The 27,801-nt window shown below is 43.0% G+C and overlaps 1 protein-coding gene across 4 annotated transcripts; it reads left to right on the forward strand.

The window, feature by feature from the left end:
- The first annotated feature begins 333 nt into the window (after positions 1-333).
- Positions 334-26,729, forward strand: ubap2a (ubiquitin associated protein 2a). Of its 4 annotated transcripts, XM_080423945.1 has the most exons (28): positions 334-431; positions 3,723-3,860; positions 4,378-4,455; positions 4,677-4,787; positions 7,976-8,138; positions 8,284-8,364; positions 8,452-8,515; positions 10,140-10,193; positions 11,369-11,466; positions 11,614-11,672; positions 12,600-12,670; positions 13,656-13,827; positions 13,971-14,244; positions 14,718-15,028; positions 15,722-15,954; positions 17,089-17,362; positions 17,701-17,740; positions 18,656-18,839; positions 19,427-19,478; positions 20,056-20,440; positions 20,653-20,744; positions 21,399-21,449; positions 21,541-21,631; positions 22,989-23,429; positions 24,027-24,128; positions 24,433-24,500; positions 24,979-25,170; positions 25,938-26,729. In XM_080423945.1, exons 2-28 carry the CDS (start codon positions 3,765-3,767, stop codon positions 26,031-26,033), a joined length of 3,933 nt encoding a protein of 1,310 aa, XP_080280071.1. In that variant the 5' UTR covers positions 334-431; positions 3,723-3,764; the 3' UTR covers positions 26,034-26,729. The 4 variants fall into 4 exon arrangements, with proteins under 4 accessions (XP_080280071.1, XP_080280072.1, XP_080280073.1 ...); XM_080423946.1 differs by lacking the exon at positions 10,140-10,193; XM_080423947.1 differs by lacking the exon at positions 10,140-10,193 and having other exon boundaries at positions 18,659-18,839.
- The last annotated feature ends 1,072 nt before the right edge of the window (positions 26,730-27,801 follow it).

Consider the following 27,801-nt stretch of genomic DNA (forward strand, 5'->3'; position numbering starts at 1 on the left):
TTGTCTGCAGACCCCCTACTGACAATATTTTATGCCAGGGACTCCCATTCAAGATTTGTGTTGTTAAGGTGTTTCAAAACATATTCCACATTTTTCAAATTGTCTTCAATATTTTTTGGGGTTTTGTTGAAAATAGCAGATCTACAAGCTCACTACATGACACGTTGTGAGCTTGTAGGTCGGCCAATGTATAACGTTTAAGGGCGAAGGGCGAGCTTCTTTTGGGCTTGTTTCTCTCATAAAAACCTGGCAACGCTGGTCACAACAGCTTGCAGATCTGATCTGCTCCTGTCGGCAAGCGACGCCGCGCCGTAACGTCACACATCATCAACCCGCGGTGGTGGACGGTGGGTGTCACGCCAGGTCACGTGACCAAGCCTGTCTACACTCCGCTCAGTGCTGCTGCTGGCCCGACTGAAGCGTGTTAGCAGGTAATAACGATCAGAGGGGGATGAGAAAAAGACAACAAATGTCGTTTGTGTTCGTCAAACTTGTGCTTATTTTATGTTAAGTTTAATGGAGATCGTCGACGTGGTGGTGGGATTAAACCGTGATCGTTGTTTTTTTTGCGCCTATATACACAACAAGGACATAGACTAGAGAGGGTCTTTTTTTCCCCCTGTAGCGGGGTGTTGTGGGCTGGTTTGTTCCCCCGACATAAGTCATGTCGGTCGGGATGAGGAGGAGGCTGGCTGTTGTTGAGGCCATTTTCACCACAAAATTGATTATCAAAAATGTTTATAATCTTTGAGCCTAATGGTGTTTTGTCATCTGTTTGCACCGGGTGGGTGACATCATAACCAAGATTATTTTTGTCTTTCAAAAATAATAAATAGCAGACCTACAAGCTCACAACGCGTCGATGCGACGCGTTGTGAACTTGTAGGTCGGCTATTTTCAAATAGCCGTAGCCCGGTCGCTTCTTTTTTGGCTTGTTTTCATCGATCGACCGGGTTGCTTATTTCTCTCGCAGAATCTGGCAACACTGGTGAAAACTGATATTATTTGTTATTATCCCCCACTCGCAAAAAAAAAAAAGAGTTAGAGCCACGTATCCAGCTCTATGTTGACTATCGTCAAGATTGAGTTAGCATAGTTTAGCTTCATCCTCCTCCAGATTCACCCACCATTGTGTGTGTCCGTGTTACAGCGGAGCGTTAGCATGCATGGCTAGCAGGCTTATATGTTGACGCTTACCGTACATAATGCCGTCGACATGTACAGCAAGCATCAGTATATAAGCCATAGCTAGCCATGCATGCTAACGCTCCGCTGTCAACACGGACCCATTGTCGGCATTGTGTTGTGTGCGTCGCCGTGTAGTTCAGCGGAGCGTTAGCAACATGCTAAGCTAGCACGGGCTATTGTGTGTCGCCGTGTAACCTAACTCTATAGGTATGACAACATTAGCCTACTAGCATGCTGGAGCGTTAGCGGCATGCTAATGTTGACGCTAATGCTATAGACGGAGAGGAGGACGGTGTTGCCAGGCCTGCTTAATATAAGAGACTTTGGGCTTATGTTTCTGTAAATATCGTTGGTTGCGGCTTTTTTTGGTCTTGTTTCTAAAGTGTAGTTGCTTATTTGGGCTTTTTTCCTAATGTTGTTTAAACCAATGGTTTTCAAATATGTTCAAATCAAGGACCCTCAAATTAATTAAAGTATTTGTCTGCAGACCCCCATCTGAAAACGTATATTTATGTTAAAATGTTTTCAAAATATTCCACTTTTTTGGAAAATAGCAGATCTACAAGCTCACTGTTGTGAGCTTGTAGATAAGCTATTTTCAAATTGCCAATGTGTATATGTTTAAAGTGTGACCTAGTCGCTTCTTTTGGGCTTGTTTTCATATACCTGGTTGCTTGTTTCTCTCGCAAAACCTGGCAACAGTGGAGGAGGACAAAGAGCTCCCACACAGACATATACACAGTCCAAACAACAACAGCAGCAGCACGGGGATTCCATTTGTTTATGGCTGAATAATGCCTAACTGTTGTCGAACAGCCGCATTGGCACACTTGTTAAACAAATGCATAAACACATTATTAAAGCCCAGTAGTTGGGGTTCAAAACAAACTGTTGGGGTTGTTGTTTATAATCATTCACACACCGCTTTATAACGGTTTATAAAATGACCCGGACAACCAGAGAGCGAACTGATTCGAGTTTAGACACGTGCTGCTTTAGGTAGTTTCCCCTCTTATTATGCTAAACTGATGAATAATAATCTTAAAATGTATTATAGCCACCAGTTTGACTCCTTGTGGTTTTGTGACAGAGACGGGAGTCCATGCAATTTATTTATTTTTTCAAACTGAAATATAATATGGACTAAATATGGTCCACGTTATTAGTATTTTCACCCAAAGCGATTTTGCTTGCTGTGTTGTTTTTTTTGCTTTAGCTTTGTTCAGTCCATCAGCCAATGGCAGCAGTGTATTAACAAACGTCATTCATCCACTACTGGGAGCTGCATTGCTATTGTTCTGAGGCATTAAACCAGTGGGTCAGTGGGGATATCTGCCCTTAATAACAATAGCTTTATTCTAGTAATGGCTCCCATCAGCACACTGTGCACATTCCATTTGTAATACAGGACAATGCATAGATGCCTTTGTACACGGTATGATATTCAGTGTTCATTTAACCACTTAAACCCCATATGGGTAACCGGAGTCCCTCAGGGCTCAATACTAGTGTAATTTCTGTTATTGTGGGGAACGCTTTTGCTGAAAATAGCCGATCGACAAGCTCAGAAGCTTGTTGATCGGCTATTTTCAGCGAAAGCTTTCCCCACAATACGGATGCTGGGGTTTAAGTGGTTAACTCTGAGATAGTACAAAATCAAAAAATTTAACCAAATTGGTACTACGTTTTTATAGTCACAAGAATTACAAATGGATGGATGCATTAAAACTTTGGCTTTTAATGTGTATGTTAGAGGCAGATCTATTTAGCTGCTGCTGTTTGACAGTCTGTGAAGTGTTTCTAACATTATATACTGAACAGTTTGAATATTTGCATAGTGCAGGCTACCCTAACTCATTACATTTGTGTATTTAATGTCCATGACCAGTAAGATACATGGATTTAAAGATATTTTGTTCATACTCTGCATAACTTAGAATTTTGTAACGTTTCACACCAGACTAAATTGAACTATAGTATTAGTATAGTATTGGTACTATTTTAACGCTATAGATGCTTTATTTCGCCATCACACTGTGTGGTGTGCTCTGAGAGGCCCATAGAGTGTAAGAGGACACTGGGTCACTCTCCCCTTTCTTGACCTACATTTTCCTCAAAGCAGTTACATCACCAGGCCTATAGTGTATGTATGCATGTATGTATGTATGTATGTATGTACTATGGATGTGTGTGTGAGTGGATGAATGAGAGGCTCCATAAGGAGGAGTGTAATTTGTTTGCGTATTTCAGCCTAACTGTGTTTAAGGAGAGATGCGTCAAGTCTGTTACACACACTGGCGTGTATGTCAGGGGACGTAAAGTGCCAGAACTCCAAATAGCGAGAAGGAATTGAGTTGGCGAGAACACTAAAGGAATTGAGTATGTTGATGGTCATTATGTATGTGGAGATTGAGAATTGAGTATGTTCATGGTTATAATTTATCCATGTGTTCATGGTTATAATTTATCCATGTTGAGAAGTTATTTGTTTCTGTTAACTCTTCCTCCTGTCATTTCTTGTTTGTCTTTTTCAGATTTTTCTATTTTGTACATACAGAGTTTTGTATATACTGTATATGATGAGCTCACTGGGCGGCGAAAAGGCCCGGGGCTCTCGGGAAAAAACGCTGCCCACTGCCACACACACCTCGCAACCACAGAAACAGATACAGGTGAGACTGAGAACACAAGGAATACACACAAACAGAAAAGGGGTGATGTCACTCACAACACACATGATAATAACCATAGCAGTTAGGAGACCGGTGTGAGGCATTCTTGTTGTACAGCACACCTGCTTGTAGAGGAAATCTGCCTCATCAGCGCCGGATTGCTTTGCTGAGTGCACGGACGCATACTTTTGATATCAGGGTTGACTCATGGCCTTGGTTAGCACTTAATAGTAGTAGTTCTTGTTTGCCACACTGTCAGCCTGGCGTTTAAAGCTTTTTAAAAATGGCACAAATAGCCACTCTACAAGCTCACAGGTATGATGTGTGGTGAATTTGTAGATGGCAATTTTTCATTTGACAGTGTGTATAATCTGTATATACTATTAGGGCTTAAATGGTTACGTTAATTTGCCTAAATCAAACACTCCCCTTTTTCTCCTAAACTCTTTGTTGTTCCTCACTTTTGTTTATTTACTTTTGCCATCCGCTTTGGCTTGTGTATGTTTTTGTATTACAGGCTACTGCCGAGCAGATCCGACTTGCCCAGATGATTTATGACAAGAGCGATGCAGACTTTGAGGACAAAGTCAACCAGGTGAGGAACACTCAACATACCAACGTCCTCCCAGGACACAAGGCTTATTGTCTGGGCACAAAGCTGAGTCAGGGTGTGGGGCTCTTTTGTTAACTCCCATGTCTGTACAGATGCATGGTTATGTGATGGTATGTTTGAGGCTTTGACTGTGCACACATGATGCTTAATAGCTCACAATTTTCTTCTTCGCGTGTGTGTGTGCGCGCTTTGCTCTCTCCCAGCTGATGGAGGTGACGGGGAAGAACCAGGATGAATGCATGGTAGCGCTCCATGACTGCAGTGAGGATGTCAACAGAGCCATCAACTTCCTCCTGGAGAGTACCTCGGACACGGTAAGCCTCCGGAAGCCTCTTGACCAACAATGCAAAATAGTTTTATGTATCCATCATTTTCTATCGACAATGTGAAAGAGCTCTTATCTTATTTTGATGTTCTGAAAACATGTCTTTTGATGGCCAGTTAGGGAATAGAAGACGTCTATGATAAGTGAAAATGAAAATCTTTGATGCAGAAAGGAAATTCTGGACCATGATCTGTACAAATTTCCATTCACCTGTGAGCCACAATTTGCACAATTCGAGGTTAGGAGCAGAGCTGCTGACTTTAATAAAGTAGTACCTGACGACGGGGAGCATATTCCCTTGATTATGAATCAAACAGAATGCTATCCAACATAAGGTGTCATGATGTAAGCTGATGAAATGTGTTGCATGCCTTTTTTTGTTCTATCTCCTCACTCCCAACACTCATAAGCCATATGAACACCAGACGATGTCCAGAAAATCAGACAGGACACTGCCTGGAGTTGCCCTTTCACACATGCAGCATACAACCGGGGAATGTCTGTGGCATGTTCTCACATACTGGAAATACTTAGGAAATACTGCCTAGGAATGCATAAATCCAGCTACGAACAATAAATGCTCATAATACTAAAATGTTTATAATGAGGGTGCAAAAGGGGAATACAGAAGGAGAGTGTTTTATTCATAAAAATCAAGACATTAACAGTATTGAAAAATGCAACAATCCTGTATTAGTCTAGATACTCTGTAGCCTAGTATATGAAGCTTGCAACTACTAATAAGTAAAACATATATTCACAGATTCTAATTCTGTGATCAGCAGCAGCTCTAAAGCAAAGATGACACCTTTCCTACCGTAGTATGATAGATAACAAGCTACAACCCAATTTTAATTTCAGATGGTCCCAGCGCACTGGTCTCACAGCCGGCTGCATAGAAACCATTTGTCCAGCTCAGAGGACGGCTCGTTTTGAACTGTACTAATGATAAAAAGTGCAGAATGAATGAACTGCTTCGACCGCTGACGTATGAACTGCTTCAACCGTTTTGACCACTAATATAGTGGATATTGATGCTGTAAGCCCATAACATGGAGTCTAGTCAATCTCCCAGGCTTCACCCTTAACAAGAGTGACAATTAAGGGATGAAGTGAAGGATTACATTGCTCATCTGTGAAATGGTTGCACTTGAATTGTCAGTCGACATATTTAGAACCTGACTACAATGCCATGTTGGTAGACTCACTGTGACTAGCATGTCTGGAAAAGTGACCAATTTGAAGAGATGGCTCACTAAAGTCAATGTCATGATTGATTTATTACTCCATAGACTATTCAGTATTAGGCCTAGGTTTTGAACTTTCAAAAGGATTAAATGGGGGAACCAAAAAAAACCTGTCAAGGTATTGTTTTCATTCCCCCACGGTTAAATTCCAAAATGTTTGGTCAGGTGAAAGGTGATTAGCTTTTTGAGCGATTGACTCATTGGTTATCGCTGCTATATCCCAACCTGTTGGCTTGTTTTTTGAGGAGGGTATTTTGGACATTGATGCTTAGAGTGGGAAGGGGATCTGGTGGAGTGGTGCTTGAGTGGGAAAGGGAATTGGTCCATTGGAAATTCCTGCTCCTGCCCACTGTAGTACATTGGATTGGGTTGTGGTTGTGTTGGTGGATGACTGTAGTTTACTAGTTTGTATATTGTCTACTTATGTTGAGTAGACAGTCTACTGAATAATGTTTAATTTTTTCTAATTTTATCCAGACTGTTGCAATTTAGCACAGACGACTCCATGCTATATAAAAGGGTACTTATTGCTGAAATGGCAGATTAAAGGGCAAATATAAATGGAATGCAATAAATTTGCCTCAGTCACTCTTGCCCTAGTCTCGCGTAGCCAGACGATCAGAGAGTTCCGCCTACTTATGTTTGAACTCTAAATTCAAAGAATGCTCTTGGGTGCCGGAAAAAACAATGGCAACAAGCCTACGTGCACTGCTTTGAAATCCTGATGCCATCCTATATGAAGGACTGGCCTAAAGTCATTGCATTGGTTCTGCAAAGCTGTACATTTTTCTAGAATTGTTTCCACATAGTTTTAGCGCCTTCACTGAATTGAGCTGTCACCATATGTATCAGTAGGTAGAGATCTATGATCCTCTGGCTACGTGAGACTTCTCTTGTCCCAGTGCCCTCCAGCACTATGCCAGTTAGCAGTTAGTGGGAAAAATACCAGGGCGTCATTGTGCTTGTTGAAACTGTGCAAGAGACCAATGTCACATTGGCCACTAAACATCCAGCAAAAACTTGGGTGGTGTTCAGCTTGGATGTCATGTGTCCTTTGTGAGAATCTGATCATTTGTGAAGAGTGAGGAAGACCAGCCAAGCCAACACAGATGGCAAGGAGTGTCGGGAGCTTGCCAGCCTGTCAGTTACCCGTTGTTGTTGTTTTGGCTTCGTGGAAGTCCCAAAATAGCGAGCTGTGCGTCGTTTGCCCTGTATAGTCACTGCTGTGGCTGTATGTAATCCCGGTGGCAGCGTAATCTGCCACTGCAGTGATGGTTATGAACCACAGAAATGTTGTGGTGTTATGCCATAGGCGTGTTGAGAACGTCAGTGGGATGAATAGCTGCTTAATTATTATCAACAACGCTATGCTATTTCTGATACAATATGGTTTTATTTTCTGAGCCAAAATAAAAAGGTGGTTGAGCTGTTGTTGTTGCCTCCACCAAGAAGGAGGTAATGTTATCACCCCTTCTGTCTGTCCATCTGTCTTTCTGTCAGCACGATATCAGTTATGAACGGATTTGCACAAAACAAAGAACCGATTAACCTTTTCACACCGAATGTGTGGCAGTGGATGCGGCCTGTCACAAAATGCACATAACTTCTTAACAGATGAACATAACCCCACTACACAATGACATTTTTTTTTTAGCATGGGCCCACGAGGAACCGATTATCTGGTCACATGCAGACACCCCAATTGAAAGGTGCTGAGGCTCAATTATGCATACCTCTATGATGTCTTGTTTTCTCTTTTTGACTTTTGGAGCAACAGAATAAACCATGCAACCTACATTGATTCAAATCTTTTTCATCTGATGAGGTTGACTTGAGGTTTTCAGTTTCTATGATGTTCACAAACCTCTAATGCTCTCTCTCTCTCTCCATCTTGTCCCGCTCTCCCTGTTTGCTATTCATTGATTTCTAGACCTCATGGGAGACAGTTGGGAAGAAGAAGCCCTTGGTGAAGGATGGACCATCGGAGAGCAAGGAGAACAAGGAGAACCGGGAGAAAAAAGGAGAGAGGGAGGGAAGCAAGGCCCGCGGCTCTAACAATCGCAGGGGCAAGGTGCCCAGCCGGAGCCGACCAGGTACGATACACAACCGATAAGCTCTGAATCTGTCAGTGATGCATCACAGCCACCGTGTCTGGCTGGCTTTCAATAAACCTGGTTTGTTGCTCATTGTAGTTCCTCCTCATGTGCATGTTTTGATTTATGTATACTGTGTGTTCAGCGCGCCCAGAAGAGAATGGCGTGGAGGTCACACCGGTGGACAGAGGTGCAGAGCGAGGCCGGAGGGGCAGAGGTGGACGAGGTGAGTGGACGGGACATTTATTTCTTATTCTACCCTGTGGGAGAACCAAGACTTGAGTTGTGGTTGACTGTGTGTGTGTGTGTTCAGGATCTGGAGGTCGAGGGAGGGGCAGAGCAGCAGCCGGGAGCAGGTTCTCTGCCCAGGGAATGGGGTACGTCACTGAAACAGAAAGACACACTCACCACTGATCCATATTCATATCTGGATTGATGATGATATAGTAATTTGTGAAGCCGTCATGATGTCATATTGCAATCTAAAATCCTGAATGTTGATTTAACTCTGAAAGTATACAAATGCAACCAAATCGACCCGCAAGGGTCTGTCTGAGGATTCTACTGTGTGGTATTCTCCGCTTAGAACTATAAAAATTGGTATTTTTAGATTTGTTTTACCTTTAAAACAATCTCTGTACACTACATCTATCATCTCTTTCTCTGTTTTGACATTTTTGCCCAGATTGCTAGCTAGCCTGGACCTCGCATGTTAACACATTTTAGATTGGAATACCCACACGTCATAGTGATCATGAATATCTCTGCTGTCGGGCAGAAACCAGCTAACTCCAAAATCTTCATTTTTCAGGAAATGAATAAACAAAATATTTTTTTTTCAGGAAATGAAGAAAACCTTATATTTTTAAAACAAAGCAATACTGCCACATCAAAGTTAGTATTGTGACTTTATATATTTTGTCAGATACTTGCTAGGGTTGTGCCCGAATCAGGATTTATCTAGTCGACTCAAAGTCGGGGGTTTAATGTGACTCGTCGGCGAGTCGTTTTTATATAGAATTATATATTGGAGGCTACAATTGCAAGTGTTTCAGATACTTACGTGTTGATTTAGAGCACATTACATAGTGAAATGCAACAGAGCCATATGAATATTTTTTGAACATTTTAAAAGCAATGAATCCGTTAACTACCTGACGGCAGACTGCTTATTTTAATTGACAACAATACTGTGTAGGACAACATACTGTACAGTTCGGAGCACAACGCTATATATCATTATATTATCACCATCCAAATCCAGCTCAAGTGGAGTTAGGAGATTTTGTCCATCATTGATAAGAACAGCTGACAATGGATCTCCAAGCTCACAATGCATCACAACGCGTGAATTAATGCCCTGATGATTCATGACTCTGCTTATATAGGCCTACAATAATAAGCAGGACTGCTCATTATGAAATGCTATATGAACTCATTTATTGTCACATTGCTCTCCTCAGAAAACACTACATATACATAGATTTTAGAAATATAATTAATTGTTTTCATAGCATTAGCGTCAGTGCTAAGTTTGATAAACAGGTACACTGCATAGTTACTTTTAACAGTCTACGGGGGAAAAACCCCTACATCGTTAAAGTTTGTTTTCTTCCGCTCTGAGTCTGCAGCAGCCCTGTGTAGCAGGGGAGAGGGTTGCAGTTAGCTGATTTGGTCGACAGTTTGAGGATCCAATGGAGTTGGGAGGTTACTTTTTTTTTTTTAACCAACCCACAGACGTGAAGGTTCACTAGCGTTGATTTATGAAAAAGAAAATATGAAAAAAAGCTGAACATTTGAGTTGGCTGGTTTCTGCCCGACAGCGACGATATAATAGCAAATCACACTTTCTCAGAACTTTACTGACATTGTGCACATGCCTCTCAGCATGTGCACTTAAGCCCCTCTAAATGATCCAGAATGCCGCAGCACGCTTGGTCTTCAACCAGCCAAAAATTTCACATGTCTCCCCCCTTCTCTGCTCCCTCCATTGGCTCCTAGTTACTGCCCGCACAGAGTACAAAACACTGATGTTGGCCTACAAAGCAACCAAAGGTATGGCACCCCCATACCTTCAAAGCCTGATCCAACCCTACAACCCCGATCACTCAGATCAGCTAACACAGGGAAGCTGTGCAGATTCACTCCCAATTTTATTCCGTAATCTGAAAACTCACCTCTTCAGACTCCACCTTAGACCGTAGCACTTGACCTAGCCTTGACAACCATGCAGTCTTATGCAAAGGTTAAAATGTTATTTCGATAGCATGTTATTTAGACAGATGCTAGGTTCACTAGTTTACCTGGCATCCTATAGTTTCAATGTACAGATTATTATTATTTGTTTTGTTTAGACTGATGCTATAGGTTCTTGGTTTACCCATGATCCTAGATTACTGAGACACTACACTTTTTCTCTGCATTTGATGGATGTGTTGCTTACTGCAAGTCGCTCTGGATAAAGAGCGTCTGCTAAATGCCTTAAAGGAGTAACCCTAACCCAAAAAACGTATTTACTATCAATTACACACCCTATGAAGCCTTGAATTCATGGATTTTGTTTTAGTTTTGTCGCATTCCTGAGCCAATAATTTGATGACCGGTGGAGTCTCCGATAGGAGTCTCCTACTAACTGATCAAATTATTGGCGACAAAACAAAAGAATCTCCATGAATTCAAGGCTTCATGGGGTGTGTAATAGATAGAAAATAAGTAATTTTTTGGGTGAACTACTCCTAGTGTGTAATGTTAATAATTAATTTCTTAAATACGGTCTCACAGCTGTATGCTGTGCATATTGTTAGGTAATATGGTCACCATGTGTCTTTAACCTTCTATTCTGTTTTAACTATCCAGATTTTATTGTACTGTAGATCAATGACACTATTTTGCACTACAATACACTATTTTAGACCGTTAAGCAGCTCACACAGCCCACCTCAAGGAACGCATGATGACTATTTTGTAACTTATCTTGCTTATGGATTCTGTATGATGCTCAGACTCTAGAAATCCGACGACTATTTTTTTCTTCTGTTATGCCCATACAGCCCCTGTAGACCACATGGTCCAACATACTAGTTCATTCATATCTCCTTTGTTTAAAAACCCACTAACCTGCTATTTATTTAGGAACCGGATTCACTTATTGTTCCATCACATAGTTAATTTCTGTCTCCCACATGGCCCTCACATCTCATGCATCTCTCTGACTCTCCACTCCTCTCCAGAACCTTCAACCCAGCAGACTACAACGCAGAGGGCGGAACGGGGACCACACAAACGGAGGTCTGGGAAATGGATGCCAACAACGGCACAGATGCAACAGGTTGGCACCGCAGAGTAGCAACTGAAATGCACAGTAAAATACTCAAGTGTTCATTACTGTGTGTAGATTCAAACAGAGCACCATATACTGTATGTGCTACTGTATGAGTGTTATTTGACCGTGGGCTGTCTCCTGGTTGTGTCCTAGTTCCCTGGAGGAATACTTTGGAAGACTGGTCCGCTGAGGAGTGGAGCGAGGACGTCAGTGTGAGTTCAACGAGGGGGTTGGTTCAGTTTAGGCTTAGTTAAGAGAACAGTGGAGGTCAGCATAGATGTGTGTGTGTGTGTGTGTGAATATAATTTGTGTGTGTGTACTCTTCCACAAGCTACTCTTCCACTTCAGGCGCAGCCAATGTTGCTGCTGTTGAGCAGTGGTTCACAAAGCTGTGCTTCTTTTTTTGTTATTTTGTTGTTGTTTTTTCTAAGCCTTTCCGTACTGGAAATGTGTCCGTGGTACACTCTGTATACATTATAAGATTATGTTGGACAAACCGGGCTTCTTATCTCCTACTCATATCTTGTGATCGGTGGGGGTAACTCCCTGGTCAATACGAGAACTGGCTCCTCTGGACATTAGTTTTAAAACCATATCAAGTTCCGACTCTCGAGCATAAAGCTTTAATTGTCCAATGGATGAAGATCAAAATGGACGAGTTGAGTTTAATGATGTATTTGAGCACAGATTGTGGGATTATAATCTCTCTGAGACAACATGAGAATACATTCTACCGAGATCGTACTGGAAACCACTTAATGCAGAACAGCTCTGTGTTTTTCGTATCAATCCAGGGAGTAGTGTGTGCTTTATGACGGAAAGAACCATTGAGATCTATGGTTCTCACGCTTTTGTTTGATGGTGGACTACGCTCGTTCCTTTAAACACCCGGGGAACGTAAACTCTGTCACATCCGAAAACTGAATTTAAACAAGCACCAGAATGCATCTCTGGATAAAGCAAATATGGAGTGAATGTGAACATTATGCAAGTTCTACCTGTACCAGTCGGTGACAAATAAAACCTTGCGATAGAGAGATGGATGGATAGATAATTACAATTTTCCACCTGCAAATATTTACTTATTTTGAATGGCCACTAACTGTACTAAAAGTGTGATTGTTCCTGTGTCTTTTCAGCTCTCTGAGACCAAAGTGTTCACTTCATCATGTGCGCCTGCTGCTGAGAACCACATCACTCCCGGGCAAAGGTAACAAATGCCTAAAACGGACTCTGACAGTGTCCTGTGCTGAAAATAGCAGATTTACAAGCTCACTATGTGAGCGTGTAGATCGGCTTGTTCTGTATAAAGTCCCATAAATCAAGTTTGTAACTAGCTTGTACAGTACATTACACAAGCCACTATCTCTCCAGATACTGTGTAGAGGTTTGCATGGAAATGAAATTGAAGCCAGAGCCCATCTCATAACTGAGACTTTCAGACCCTAGTACCCAACTGAGCACGATTGCACTGCCAAATTTTATGTTACATTTTACAAATCTCCCTTTTTGAAATGCTTGCTTTGGTTAATTTGTGCCTGACCCGCCCGCCTCGCTCTTCCTCGAAAGATACACTTGTTGAGCACGCACAGATGGTTTCTCACAGGCAGAGTTTTACAGTTGTTTAATTGTAGGCTGTGATCTACTTGGTCTAGACTAGAATTCTAGACTGCAATTAGCATTGCAGTTGGCAGATCCGGTCTAGAGTGGAAACAGAAAACGTGCGTACGTTGTCTGTGTGCAAATTACTGGATACAGTAGAGTAGACAGGCTTTAGACCGGATCTGAGAAATTAACAGTAAATGGAAGATACAGTAGGCAGGCTCTAGACCGGATCTCAGCACTGAACCATAAATAGAAAGTTTTAAATTAGGCTTCCCCGGGTACTGTGATAAGCCTCGTGACACAAGGTTAACTTCATTGAGAGACCAATTTCTTCTCATTAAAATGTATTTTTAATAATACTAAAACGGAACCCTACAATGTACACGCAAAGGCCGATACTAATATATTATTCACAGGGCATTTCCTAATGTTGACATTGCACTCGGAATATAATCTCACTCCTCTGCCGGGAAAAAAATGATCATAGTGACGCATTTATATCTTGTAGATCCATCTTTGATATATCTTGTTGTGTGGAGAAGCATTTCTGTGGATTGAGTTTATTTGACTGTTTGTGGTTTCCCCACCAGCCTGGACCTGGCCTCTTTGCTGCAGAAGCCTGTGGGTGGAGGAAGAGAGACAGCCTCATCCTCCACCTCTCAGGGTCTGGTCTTCACCAACTCCCACCACCATCAGCCATCGCAGCAAACTCTTCCCAACCGCAACGGCACTGGCAGCACAAGCTATGCACACGCTGCCCTGGTAAAGACCGTTTTAATCATGCACTCTGCCACTGGCTGTTACTTAAATCCATCCTGTTGTTATGCATTTTCCAGATTTCTTCATCTGACTTGTATAACGTTGTGTCCCTTGTCTATTTCGTTTCTCCTCCCTTTGTGTGCTAGTCGTCTGTGCTGGGTGCAGGTTTTGGGGACCTTGGCCAGTCTAAGAGGAGTCAGCCTAATATCGCCGGAGCTCAGATCCTGGAGCAGCTAAAGGGACCCGGCCTGGGCCCTTTGCCCTCATCCCAGGCCGCCCCTCCTGCCAGCACGCAGGGAGGCAGCTCCTCCATTAGCAGGCTGCCAGGCCTGGGAGCCTCCATACCTCCGCCCGCCGCCTCCAGCTGGGACATGAAGACTTCAGAACCCAGCGTCTCCCCGCTGTCTTCACAGTTCAGCCGTATGTGTTTGATTCTGCTTGTGTTTTAGCCGTGTAGGGCTGTCACGATCGTGACATTTTACCTGACGATTGTCATACAAATAATTGTGATTACCGATATTAATTGTGTTTTTGACATTTAACTTTTGAACATATAAATCAAAGTTACATTTCTGTTTGCCCTTTAGTCTTCGTAAAAGCTATTCTACTATTCTATTCTGAACAAACATTGCATAGTGTAGATTTGACAAATAACTGACAAAATATATATATATTATTATTATATATATTTATATTTACACACACAAAGAAATGACAATGACCAGTACCAGTAATCAAAATAAGGAATGTACTATGGCCAAAACGGGCTATGCCTTTAATACTATTCTTGAAAAATCAGGCGATTATGTAATATTGTGACAGGCCAAGAGCCATGTCCTGTATGTCTATGTCAATGAACTCCATGAACTGTGTGTGTGCCTTCATTCGTCCAGGTGAGTTTAGTCTGCAGCCAGAGCCTTCTCTGGTGCTGAGCCAGCTGGTCCAGAGGCACGCTGGACCCTCTCTGCCCATGGTGCGCCAACCCAGCCCCCCAACGCAACAGCCACTGCAACAACAAACAAGCCCTACGTCAGCCTCTTCTGTCCTCCAGGCCGGCACAGTGGGTGGCTCTCTGATGGCTGCTGGCAGTGCAAAGCCTCCTGCCCCCACTGCAGGGCTGGACCCTCAGGGCAGCAGCACGCAGCAGCAGCAGCAAAGGGCACAGCTCAAAGGCCAGAAACGAAGGATACCTCCTACATCTAAGGTAAGGTCTGACACTTGACAGACGAGGGCTTTTGACAAGTGGTTTTCAGGTTTTGGCTAAAACCAGAAAACAACCGCATGTGTGCCCTATGATGCCCTAGTTAAAACATACACACCTGAACTTACCCATGGGAATCAATAAAGGTCTTTCTTATCTTATCGGGCCTGTATGTTCCCTTTATTGTGTTCCAATCAGGAGCAGCTGGATCGTGTGCATTCACCACCTAGTGGTAAAAAGGGGTATAACTGGTATGATCCGGTATTTGGTTAAATAATTATCAAAACAATTTGACATTTTGTTATACACCAGCTCAGTTAGCAGCGGGGACCAAAAGGTATTTAGATAGCTCTAGGCCGGTTGGAAGAAAGCACAACCAGGTTTTTAAATGGTTCAGGTCTTCAAATGTTTGAAGTTTATAAACGAAGGACACCGCTAATTGGCCTAATCACACGGGCCATGTTTTAGCATCTGGCGGAGGCTTTTTTCAACATGAGTGAATATTTTTGCTCATTGCTTTTGTGTTGCTGGGCACCGTGGGCTTTTGGAGCAGTACCCTGAATGCCCCGACTGGGGGAACAAAATTTAACTCAAATATTTTTTCCCCCATTGTCCAATCGGTCTGATAGAGCCCCAATATTGATTAAAACCCACAAAAGCGGTAATTAAAGCTACATGATGCCCCCCCTCCGTCAGATCCCTTCCACGGCGGTGGAGATGCCCGGCTCCGCCGACATCCCCGGTCTCAATCTCCAGTTCGGAGCACTGGACTTTGGCTCGGAATCACCGTTGCCAGATTTCGGCACGACGGACAACTGTGGCAGTGGGCCGTCCAGGGAGTCGACGCCGGCCCCCGCCCCAGCACCCTCACCTGCACAGGGACCAGGAGGAGCGCAGAGCCAGAACAGCCTGTACTCCAAACCTATCAGGTACTGAACCATCCTCCCAATTATGTGTTTCACCCCTGTTGCTGGGAGTGCCGCGCTATGGGCTTGTAGATCTGCTATTTTTGAAAAATCTTGAACATTTTTTTTAAAGATTTTTTTCAAAAAACTGTTAGGATTTAGAAAACATTTTTAAGAATTGCCTCAGGTCTTAATGGGTTACGCACAAGACCTGCTCCTTCCGACGTCCATTCTTTTTTCCCGGAAACTGCATTTTCAGGACGCTCCTGCACCCCTAGACCAGGTGTCCTGACTTTCAGAAACGGGTTTGGAAAGCCCATCTGAAAGGGACTCATTTTTTTTTTCAGACCTTGGAAGCAGCATTGCTTGTTTTCACATCTTATAAGGCAGGATTTTTCATCACAGTAAAATCCTCAACGTTGTTTATCCATTTGTAACTCAGAGTGCAAAAATTTATCAAATGTACCCAATCGTACACACAATTTTTACTGTGTGTGTGTATGTATGTATGTATATATATATATATGTATATATATATATATATATATATATATATATATATATATATATATATATATATATATATATATATATTCACACTAGCTGCCTTTTTTATGAAGGAAAAAACGCTGTCTAGAGGGCCTTTTCTGCTGAGAAAGAAGAATAAAGGGGGGGGGGGGCAAGGGCGCTATTGACTGAAACAGACTTACTTACAGTATAACTCCATTAAATATCGAGAACATGAATATTGAGTCTCAGAGACGTGCACTTGTGTTTCCTACCCCACCTGTCAGCTCCGCTGCCGGGCACCGCAGCTGCTTTGAGCCACATGGAGCTCACGCTGCTGGACCACAACTCCACTTATGTATTAAGGCATTTGGCAATGGATCCTTTTAATAAAATGCAGCTCCATGAGTAATATAGCTCATACAATAATTCGTGATTGGACAGCTGATAAAAAGCGGTCCACGTCATAAGTGCATAAAATGAAACTACTTTCAACTTTTTTAAGCGCTTCGTATGGCCAGAAAAGGCCATATCAGGTCATTTCTCATGGGGTTTAATGCAAAAAGATGGTGGCAAATCCTTTTAAAATGCGCTTGATGTGAACGCTACCTATGACATTTAGGCTCACTTATGTATAACTTGTTCCCACAGTGAGTCAAGGGGCAGCCCTCTCTCCGTCCCCCTGCCTCTGCCCCTCTCCTCGTCAGAACCAGTCTACCCATCTTCCTCGGTGGCCCTGTCCAGCCACACCCCTTCCTCACTGGGCACGGCCAACCCCGCCTCTTCTTCGACCACCTCCTCCTCCTCTTCTGTCCCTTCCTCCTCCTCACCTTTCTCCTCTGTGGGAGGGGGCTACAACGGGGGCATGCCCCCCCACTCGCGGCTGGCGTTCTCACAGAGCAAAGAGGCCTCCGGGCCAGTCATGGTGAGTTGATTATGCTCCACATATGGTAGCATATCCACACCTATAAGAACAGATAATTGGACCAAGCCCTTGTAAAATCACACCAGGCACTCTTGCTAACTTGTTGTCTGGAGAGCCTTGCCTCAGAAGAGACTTAATGTCCAAGAGGACTTGAATGCATTTTCTGTTGTAATTTATAACATTTTTATTTTTTCCTTCTAATATGGTGTATGTGCTAATTTTGTAAAACATGTTGCTAAAGCACTTGAAGACAACTTTGAAGTGGAAAAACTGTCGCATGTGATATAAATGTGACAGTTTTTTCACTTCAGACACTGAACTGTTTGTTGTTTCACTAGAATGGTCTGAATGGAGTGAGGACCTCTGCTGCACTAGACGGTAAGTTATCTGACATCTACTATTCACTCACTGTAAAGCTACCATCAGTGACGTCTAGTCACAACTCAATTTTTGATTACTCTGAGAATGAAATTAAAGAAAACTCCCACACACTGTCTTCAAATACAACTAAAAAGATTTAATGATAATGACAACGTTTCGGTCTGTTAGACCTTCATCAGGTTAGCTTTGATGTCTTCACAAAAGCTAACCTGATGAAGGTCTAACAGATCGAAACGTTGTTATTCCCATGAAAGCTTTGTAATTGCATTTGAAGACTGTGTGCGTTTTTTTCTTTCAGTGCGTTGGGGCCCTCGTTTGGTCCTCTCCTACGCACCTGTCCCTTTTGTGGGTGTGCAAAAGACTTGCTTTTTATAGATTACTCTGAGATAAAAACAAATTTTTCACATTTACGCCTCGTTACCATTGAACTTTGTGAGATATGCAATAGTCCCTCTACTGTTTAAAGTTTTTTTTTAAATCAACGTACTCGAGGCAAATTCCGTATGGGGAGAAAAAGGAGGTTCGCACACATCAGAGATCACAGAGGTTCCCATAGAAATGAATGAACTAAATGGAATTGCGGACAGAACACACGGCTGAATAGAAATTACTGAGGCATTATTTTAACCCATTAAACCGGGAAAGCATCTGTCATTTTTGATTTTTTTGCATTGGCTATTCAAAAGTAGCAGATATACAAGCTCACAGCGTGCCACTTTGTGCCCCGCTGTGAGCTTGTACATCTGCTATTTTTGACCATTTTTTTGTAAAATCTTGAAAGTGTGAGAACTTCTGATTTAGAAGGCATTTTGTAGAATCGACCCCCTGGGATTATCTAATGATTATTTCATTATAACCCCCCCCCCCCCCCCCCTCTCGCTCTCGCTCTCGCTCTCGCTCTCCACTCCTAAGCAGCTTCATCAGCATCCTCCACACCGAAGCCAGAGTCTCCACCGTCTCTGAGTATGAGCACCAACAGCGTCCCCCAGCTCTCCTCCTCCCACCTGTCCGCTCCTCTGCCCGCACACAGCTCCAGCACACTCTCCAGCCTGGCCACAGACCTGCCCTCTGCCAGCCAGCTGAACACACTCAACAGGTGACAGACTGGCACTCATCATGCGCTGCGAATAGCTTTGCCCTCCAGCTGAAATGGACCTTCTAAAAGCTGAGATGTGTAGGCAGTGGTGGACAGTAACTAAGTACATTTCCTTGAGTGCTGTACTCGAATACTCGAATACATACATTTGGATGACTGTTTTTAGTGTTTTTTGCAAGCTGATGACTTTCACTTTGCTACATTAGAAATATTGTACTTTTGTTTTGACTCTACTACATTTCTAGGAAGGGAGTCTTAGGACACAAACTTACACAAATATATAATGAATTAACTATAAACCTATTTCAAATATAGTGAAAATGGCCTATCTACAAGCTCACACTGCTATTTTCACTATTTTTGAACATTTTAAGTAAATGTATTTTTACTGTTCTAAATTGTTCTAAATTGCAATACAGCAATGCATTGCAAAATAAAATGTACTTCATGATTTGTACTTTTGAATACTTAAGTATTTACTTGAGTATATACTTTGTTCACCATTGTGTGTAGGTGAAACTGATCATTGTTGTTTTCATTTCCTTGCCTCTTACCTCCCCTCTCTCTCCCCTCCTTCTCCCCTGTAGCCACGCCAGCAGTCATTCCTCAGTGTCAGCTCTGGGCTCCAGCTCTCTCACTGTAAGTTGATGTCTCTCTGCCACAAATAAACACATTTTATTTATTCATTATTTTCGCACCGTCTGAGTCCTTTGAATGTGTGCGTGTACAGTAGCACAAAGCTACTTACAGTAGCTCTACTGTTGATATATTTCATTCCATCTGTGGGCCGACTTGCGATAATATGCAATGGCACAATATTTTTGCAAAGTCACAATATATAATATTTGAACAAAGCAAGTTTTAGGGCTGGCCGATACGACTTCAAATCAATACAAGTAATTCAAACTTTTGCCACGATTACATTGTAAAAATAGCCGATCTACAAGCTCACTACGGGCTGCAGCGTGTCATGTTGTGAGCTTGTAGATCTGCTATATTCACTATTTTGTATGCCACCATTGTACAACAAAGTATAATACAGGTTTAAGTGGTTAATCAGACTAATCGATTTAGTCGATATACAGTATATACGGAAAAAAGAAGACCTTGCTCCTCAATTATTCCATTATAAGTCGGATATTGGTTCTAAATGTCGGTTTTGATATATTTTCAGTTAATTGCCCAGCCCTTACCCCCCACTATCCTTTCTCCCCAGTACACCAGTGTGGAGAGCAGTGGTGTGAGCTCTCTGGCGCCCTCCTCTGCCTCGTACACCTCATCGCAAGCCTCAGCACCCCAATCGCACCACTCCTCCCACAGCAGCAGTAGCATCAGCCACCTGGCCAACATGGCCAACATGGCCAACATGGCTAACATGGCCAACATGACCAACATGACCCACAACATGAACCACATGGCCCACAACATGGCCCACAACATGGGGGTCAACATGAGCAGTACTGTCAGCAGCATGTCTGGGACCAGTGGACTCCACTCTGCTGCAGCCAGCAGTACAGCGCTGGGGCTCAGCTCCAATGGAGCTACCGCCAACAACCACCTCTCTGCACCCAGGACCACACAGCTTCTGTCATCCTCCACCAGTACGTATATGCATTATGCACGCACACAGACTCACACACAGTTTCACTCTCACCCAGGACCACACGGCTACTCTCACAGGTCACAGAGCAACAAAATACTTTTATCTTGTGAGTGCGGTTGTTCTTTTGATGTTTAGCTTGGAATCTGCAACCGACAGAGTTTAATGACATGGTGGTGGTTGATGGTGGTTGTGTTGTCTCTGTGGTGACAGGTAAAGCCCCTCCTAACCTGTCCCAGGGCGTTCCTCCTCTCTTGCCCAACCAGTACATCATGGGACCAGGGGGATTGCTGCCTGCATATCCAGTAAGTATCTATGAGGAGAATTGCGCACCTTGTTTGTCCTCTTAAGGGACATGACAGCAAACACCCACTGAATGCCTTTCAGTGATATCTATTCCAAGTGTTCACAGAATAAAGGCCAAGGTCCATGCGCTCTATACTGTATATATGTTTTCATGCTGCGTTATTTTAACAAATTGCAGCCTTGATCAAAACAAAAACATTCCACAACACTAAAATGCCTGCTGTAGTCTACTATCGATGTATTAAGATTAACAACACAACATGCTGGTGTCAACAACACCAGCCAAGATTCACAGCAGCGTAGCGCCACAATAGGAGGAGGTGGTGATCCAAACTCACTGGGATAAAGCTAATGTATGCATTTAGTAGTGTAAAATAATACGCAGATGGCGTCATTAGATATGGTCTGCAACTCCTCCTCCGTCTACGGTCTTGTGGCGACAATATCGTTATAGCGGTCAAGCATAATTCGCACATGACACACTGGAATTCATTCCATACAGAAAACTATCCTGAACGATTCATGTGCTGCTTTTGTTGTTTTAAATGGCTTTGTGGTCAGATAAAGCCTATTTGGTATGCCCATCTGTATTTACCATTTGTGTTTGTGGAAATGACCACAATGAACGAAACCAGTCCTTCTGTGTTTCACAGCAAATCTATGGCTACGAGGACCTCCACATGCTTCAGTCCAGATTGCAAATGGTGAGCCTTCAAACTCATCGTAGTGAAGTTGGATCCTCAATGATAAGCCATTGGTTGGATGCTGGACTCTGATCTTCTCCTGTTCTTTCAGCCCTCTTTGCAGGATTACTATGGAATCGCATTCCCTGGCCCCGCAGCTCTCTCTGGTAGAGATGGTGGCCTAGCCAATAACCCATACTCAGGTAATCCTCTCCAGTCCTTTTGTTGTCCTGATGCTGTAAATTCACGTGGCCTCACTCTAGGCCTGTCACAATTATTACATACTAGACTGGCCTACTCAGGCACCGCGCAAGTCCAGAATAATGCAAGTTGGGAATGCATGCCCCACCTGGGTACCTGTTGTCAGAGTACTCACTATCTGTTGTGCAGAGGCACAAACGTCACGCAAATCTCTGCCAATCCGTGAAGCCAACGGGCCAAGTTGGCATCAGGGAAGCCGATGCATACACCCCCCCCCCCCCCCAAACACACACAGAGATTTGGTGCGTCCTCCACAGACCCGCAGACAGACACAGATATTTGTGGTTTTTGCCAGACCCAAGGGGTCGGGGCTTACATGAGGCTTTGTACCTGTTTCGTCCATACATGGGCATGGTCACTTTGTCCTCCGGCCCCAGCCAAAAAAAAGTCTGTCACTTTGTCCTCCGGCCCCAGCCAAAAAAAAATCTGTCCCCCAAAAAAGTCTGTCCATACATGGGCATAGAAGGGACACACGTCGTGCGAAGCCCGACCATTCAGATTTCGACCCCTAGACCCAGACTTCATTCTGGGTCTGGCAGAACCAGGTCTCCTGGTCTTGTTCAGTTCATGGGAACCATTGTTCCGTCAGAATTCCCACTCTGCACTGCACAGTGCTCACCCCCAGATCATCTGGGACACATGGCATGCCAAGTTTAAAGTCAGACGGTGCCCGAGTTATGCCCGGGATATTCATGCATGCATATAGTATAGTACATACACACACAGGTTTCTGCAATTTAATTATTTATACAGTAGATAATAGCCTGAGGGCAATTATTATTAATATTATGAACTGACCACAATAGTTTTGCATAATGTTCGAATTTTTTCCATTCATCTGTATAAAAACAACTGCATGAAACTAACAGATGTTATGTTTCCATCATTATTTCCACATTCTTAGGTTTGACCATAGAGGTGCTTTTTTATAATGACATCATCACATTGTGCCCAGATACAATCAACATGTTAGTTAGATTCCGATCAAGGAAAACCAACTAGTGAGAAGCAAGACTGGCTGTGGATTGGCTTATTTTTATTATGGTGCCTGTCATTGTCTGAATTTCTTTGTAAATGTCAGTAATAGACTTTGTATATTCACATTATCATACCTGCGCAGAGCAATTTCTTTTTACAAAACTTGAAAGGCAAACAGAAAATGTTATTTATTTCTAATGTTCAATGCCAATAGGTGGCTCTTCTTCATAAGGTATATGTGTATTAGAAAACTATGATTACTCTTATACTGTAATAATGGCATAAAATGGACAGAAAAACTAAACTTTTATGATGTGACAGCCCTACTCCCCTCCTCTCTCTTAGGTGAAGTCACAAAGTTCGGCAGGAATGACTCCACCTCCCCAGCACCCCCCACCAGCCTTTCAGCCCCTCAGCCCCCCCAGGGCCAGAACCAAGGTCAGAACCAAGCCCAGCCTCAGCCTCCCCAGGCCCAGCCACAGCCCCAGGGTCAACCGCAGCACCACAGCAGTCAGCAGGCCTTCCTGCCTCCAGGCTACAGCTACACAGGACTGCCCTACTACCCTGGAGTGCCTGGTGCCGTGCCCAGTGCTGCTGCCTTCCAGTATGGCCATACCATGTTCGTACCTCCTGGGGGGCCGGGGCCAGCCTCGGCCAAGCAGCACAGCATGGGCCTGGGTCTGGGGAACCCCTCCGCCAGCCCCTTCCAACAGCAGACACAACAGCAGCCCAGCGGCTATGGCCAGCACACCTTCAGCTCAGGTCAGTCTGAGTTGTCACTTGGTGCAAATGACATCAAATACACATTCAAGTCTTATTGTTTACATGCAGAGCATCCACAGAGACCCAGCAATTTGCCAATGAGCAAGCAGTTATTTCCAGAAACGGAAAACACACAATGAATACCATATGTTTTCAGTTTGTTTTGTCACTCCTATTACATTTATTTTATGAGCAATATTCTCCCACATTTTATTTGCAGTGCATTCCTCCAAAATGTTGGACATTCTGTTAATACATTTCAGCATCACAGAATTTAATTCATCTAAAGAATAACACTGTTCTTGAACTGGTGGAGAGCTCTGAATTCCACCTTTCCATTGGATCCTTTAAGATTTGCATCAAATGCAGAATTGCATAAATACTGTTTTAGCAAATCTTATGTTAGTTCCATGCACCTTGCAAGCGCAAATTGAACGGAAGGCACAGATTAACAGTGAGGATTTTACTGAGTACACTAAATCTTAACATGGGGATTTGAATGAATGTATTTAACCACTAACATGTAGTATCATCAACATGTGTGTATTCACTAGGTATTGTATATAAAAGTTGTGTGTGAATGTCTTGCTGTCCTAGGGTACGAGGAGCTGACCGCAGGGCAAGGAGTGGACTACAGTAAAGGCTATAGCAACTCCTCACAGGCACAGGCCAAATCTGCTGCTACTGGCCCTGGGAAAGGTACTGTTCCCTTCACAAATATCACTGTCTCATATCGTCGCTGTCGTGTCGGGCAAAAACCTCATATCTCCATATTTCAACTTTTTACCCCCCCCACTTCATGCCCTACTCCGTCGTACAAGAGTGTCAAGCAGAAGTAGTGAAAATTGCAGATCTGCAAGCTCACTGGGAGCTTGCAGATCAGCATTTTTTTTACAGATCTGCTAAAATTACGTTCCATTTCCTGAAAAGTAACGGCTCCGACGGTGACGATATTGTAGCTGGAAGAGGCCCACCATGTACTAACACTGGCTCCTGCTCTCAGGTGTGTCAGTGACCTCCAGTAACTCCGGTGTGCCAGACATCAGTGGAAGTGTTTACAATAAGACCCAGGTGAGGCATTTGTTAACACATTTTACAATTTGAGTTACAAATACAAAATATCACTTATTAGATGATGTCATAGATGTTAAGGGACCACCTCAAAGTTAGGTTATTCTTGCATGTAATGGTAAGTAGAGACAAAAATAGTCCCTCCCTGATTTATTCATAGAAAGAGAATTTGAAGGTGGGTTTATCACCTGAAAGTTTGGAATTGAATGGGTGAATCTGATAAAAAATACATAAATAAATAAATGTAGTAATGTAACTGCAGTAATGTAAATAAATTACACTGCGCATGTTTAGCGCATTGTAGTCAATGCGCTAAACATGCAATATCACAATGTTGACAATGTTGTTCACTGGGTTCAAGATGGGATCTTTTTCCATTCTGTCAGTCCCTCTGGCCTCCAAACGGTTTCAGAATTCAATCATTATTTGTCATCAGTCTGATGTCAGTTTGTCCTCTGTCCTCTCGTCCTGCACACAGTCCTTTGATAAGCAGGGTTTCCATGCGGGGACCCCCCCTCCCTTCAGCCTGCCCTCAGCGCTGGGGGGCCCAGGACCTCTCAACCCTGGAGGAGCTCCAGGGGGCTACGCCCCCGCTCCCTTCCTCCACATCCTGCCTCACCAGCAACCACACTCACAGCTGCTGCACCACCATATGGCCCAGGATGGACAGGTACTGCACACACACGTTTGTAACCCTGCCTTGACCCCAGGAAGAATCCTGCCTTGACCCCAGGAAGACTCCTCTCCACTACGGTGTAGACAGGGATCCTTAATGAACAATAAACAGCATTTCTATATTTTAATTTATTTATATTTATATAGAGATATCTATCCATTCAATGTGAGTGGAACATCAACATTTTAACCCAAAGCCTACAGCCAAAAATTGCTGATTTACAAGCTCATTCTGCTATACTTTTGTGGACATTTGACCCTCACAAGTATAGTAATACAAGTACACACAATAATCTGTACTTGTATTTGCAACAGATGCTGTTTTGTAAACGAGTTACATTTATTAAGGGGATTTATGCATGTATATGTACGTATGTACTGTAACACTTGTGGTGATATTTTCCAAGGCACGCAGGTTTGAATGAGATTTAGTGTTCACATGCTCAACACTATTAAATTAGGATTCATGCTAAGGTGTCATTTAGGCCAGTTGTTGCCAAAACCCAGGATTGCCAGAAGTTGGTGTTGTGACGGATGCCCATAGATAGGTTTGTTCATTTGAAATCCCCAGGCCAACTAGAAAAACTTTATCAGTGAAAGTAAACGGGTTAACAATCAAGGACAGTATATAGGGGCAGTAGTGGTTAATGACTACACCATGGTGGTGCTGAAGAAGAACATGCTCCACAGAAACGCTGACAAACAAAGGCTTTCAAATGTAAAAACAGTGGCTTGCTAACTTAACAGTTTGTCCGTGTCCAGGGGGGTCCGAGCCAACGTGGCCAGTCCAGCAGCATGCAGCAGAAGAGCCAGGTCAACAAGTCCAGCTATGGCAACTCCCCCTACTGGGCTAACTGAGATGGCAAGGTGGTCCGTTGAGGTGTGTGTGCACGGATGGATGGCCATACACACAGGCATACCACACCTGCCCCTTCTGACTGACCAGACCATTGAGGGACAAACCATTTTACAGCACCAAGCTATAACACACACTACCCCCCCCCCTCCCCCCTTTGCTCTATATATCCCCCTTTTCAAATTTATGGCTGTTGTATGTAAAATATATTTATGTATGTATTTATACAGTATATATGTATTGGTAGGACATGAAATGTGGTTTTCTGCATTTGTTTTTTATTTTGAAGGATGTTTTATTTCAGAATGCTAAATCATGGAGAATTAACGAAGTTTGATGGTGAATATACTTGAACACGAACAAGCATCATGTGACGTCGATAACGTTTTGTTTTTGTATGCATACATGAACCCTGAGAATGATGTTCATAAAGGCTGCGCATCATTTTCAAGGCAAAGCCTTTTTTTTGGTTTTTTAATTTTAGGAATAAACATTTTGTAACTTTGGTCTCCCCCATCTGTGAATTCTTATATTGAGGGTGACTTGAGTTTAGCTTGACCGTTTCTTTTGCCCCGTATCCCTCCATGTGTCTCCCACATTAATATTTGGCTGTAATGATCAGCCAGGCCTTGGATTTGATGTCATTTTAACATTGGTTTAATCCTTGTTGTCCTGCAAATTAAAAGTTCTGAACAGTTCTGAGTGGTCTACTGTTTTTGTATATTTATTTTGTTATGCCACACATGAATGCAGGTTTTTATAATCTTAGATTAACCACTTATATATGCCTTGTCCTACATTGGATAGCATAAATAGCCAGTTTACAAGCTCATAACACTTCACATCATGGTGTAGTGTAAAGCTTGTAGATCTGCTGTTTTTGTCATTTTGGAAAACATGCCTAAAATAGGCAATAGAACTCTATGTTCAAAGATTAAAACCTACCTGTTGAACCGTTTTTGTCAGATACTGATCAGAAAAAATGGAAAAAAAAGCAGAATGAATTCAGTTCAATTCAAACAACTTTATTTTCCTTTCGGAACTTCGTTTGTGCAGTGGTTAAAAGACAAACATACATATAGTCAATACATATATACCTATGTCACTATAAAAGGCACAAAGTTCATTTAATTAAAACTACTACTTAAAAGCATGATAAAACTTAAAAGCATGATAAAAAATTATATATTATATTGCAACCCATGTGTTAGCGTGTACACTACTAGCGTCCATCAGGTGGAATAGTCCAACGTGTTTGAGGGAGGGAGGGAGGGGGGGGGGGCTCCACCAGACCTAGATGTTCAGCAGTCTGATGGAGGTAGGTACAAAGCTATCTGAGCCCCTTTTTGAGAGTTTCGAAGCTCTGTAACGACGGCCTGAGGGCATCAGTTTGTAGTGTGTATGAAGTGTGTGTGTATTGTCGTGAACTATTTGAGAGGCCTTCTTTACTGTCCGTTTCTTGTGGATGCTGCTGAGTGGCTCCTGGTCCTTCCCAATGATCTTGCCACTGATCTTAACAACCCTGTCGAGAGGTTTCCGGTTAATGACCCGCATCACCCCAAACCATGATGTGATGTTGAAGGTCATGATGGATTCCACAAAAGACTTGTAGAAAGCCTGCAGGATTGATGGTCGGACCTGAAGCTTCCTCATCTTCCTCAGGAAGAACAATCGTTGTTGGCACTTAGAGTAGATATTCTCTGCGTTGGTCTTAAAATCGAGCTTGTGGTCGATGGTGGTGCCAAGATATTTATACTCCTCAACGCGCTC

Source organism: Gymnoscopelus braueri, assembly GCF_963280865.1.
Source record: "Gymnoscopelus braueri genome assembly, chromosome: 3".
In the NCBI taxonomy this organism is placed as follows: Eukaryota; Metazoa; Chordata; class Actinopteri; order Myctophiformes; family Myctophidae; genus Gymnoscopelus; species Gymnoscopelus braueri.

What these genes read in the sequence shown, in the direction of transcription:
- ubap2a (XM_080423945.1), top strand. Translation starts at nt 3,765, where the DNA reads ATGATGAGCTCACTGGGCGGCGAAAAGGCCCGGGGCTCTCGGGAAAAA. An exon ending in AACCACAGAAACAGATACAG is followed by an intron (nt 3,861 to 4,377) that starts GTGAGACTGAGA and finishes TTTGTATTACAG; the next exon opens with GCTACTGCCGAGCAGATCCG. An exon ending in AGCCAATAACCCATACTCAG is followed by an intron (nt 21,632 to 22,988) that starts GTAATCCTCTCC and finishes ATGATGTGACAG; the next exon opens with CCCTACTCCCCTCCTCTCTC.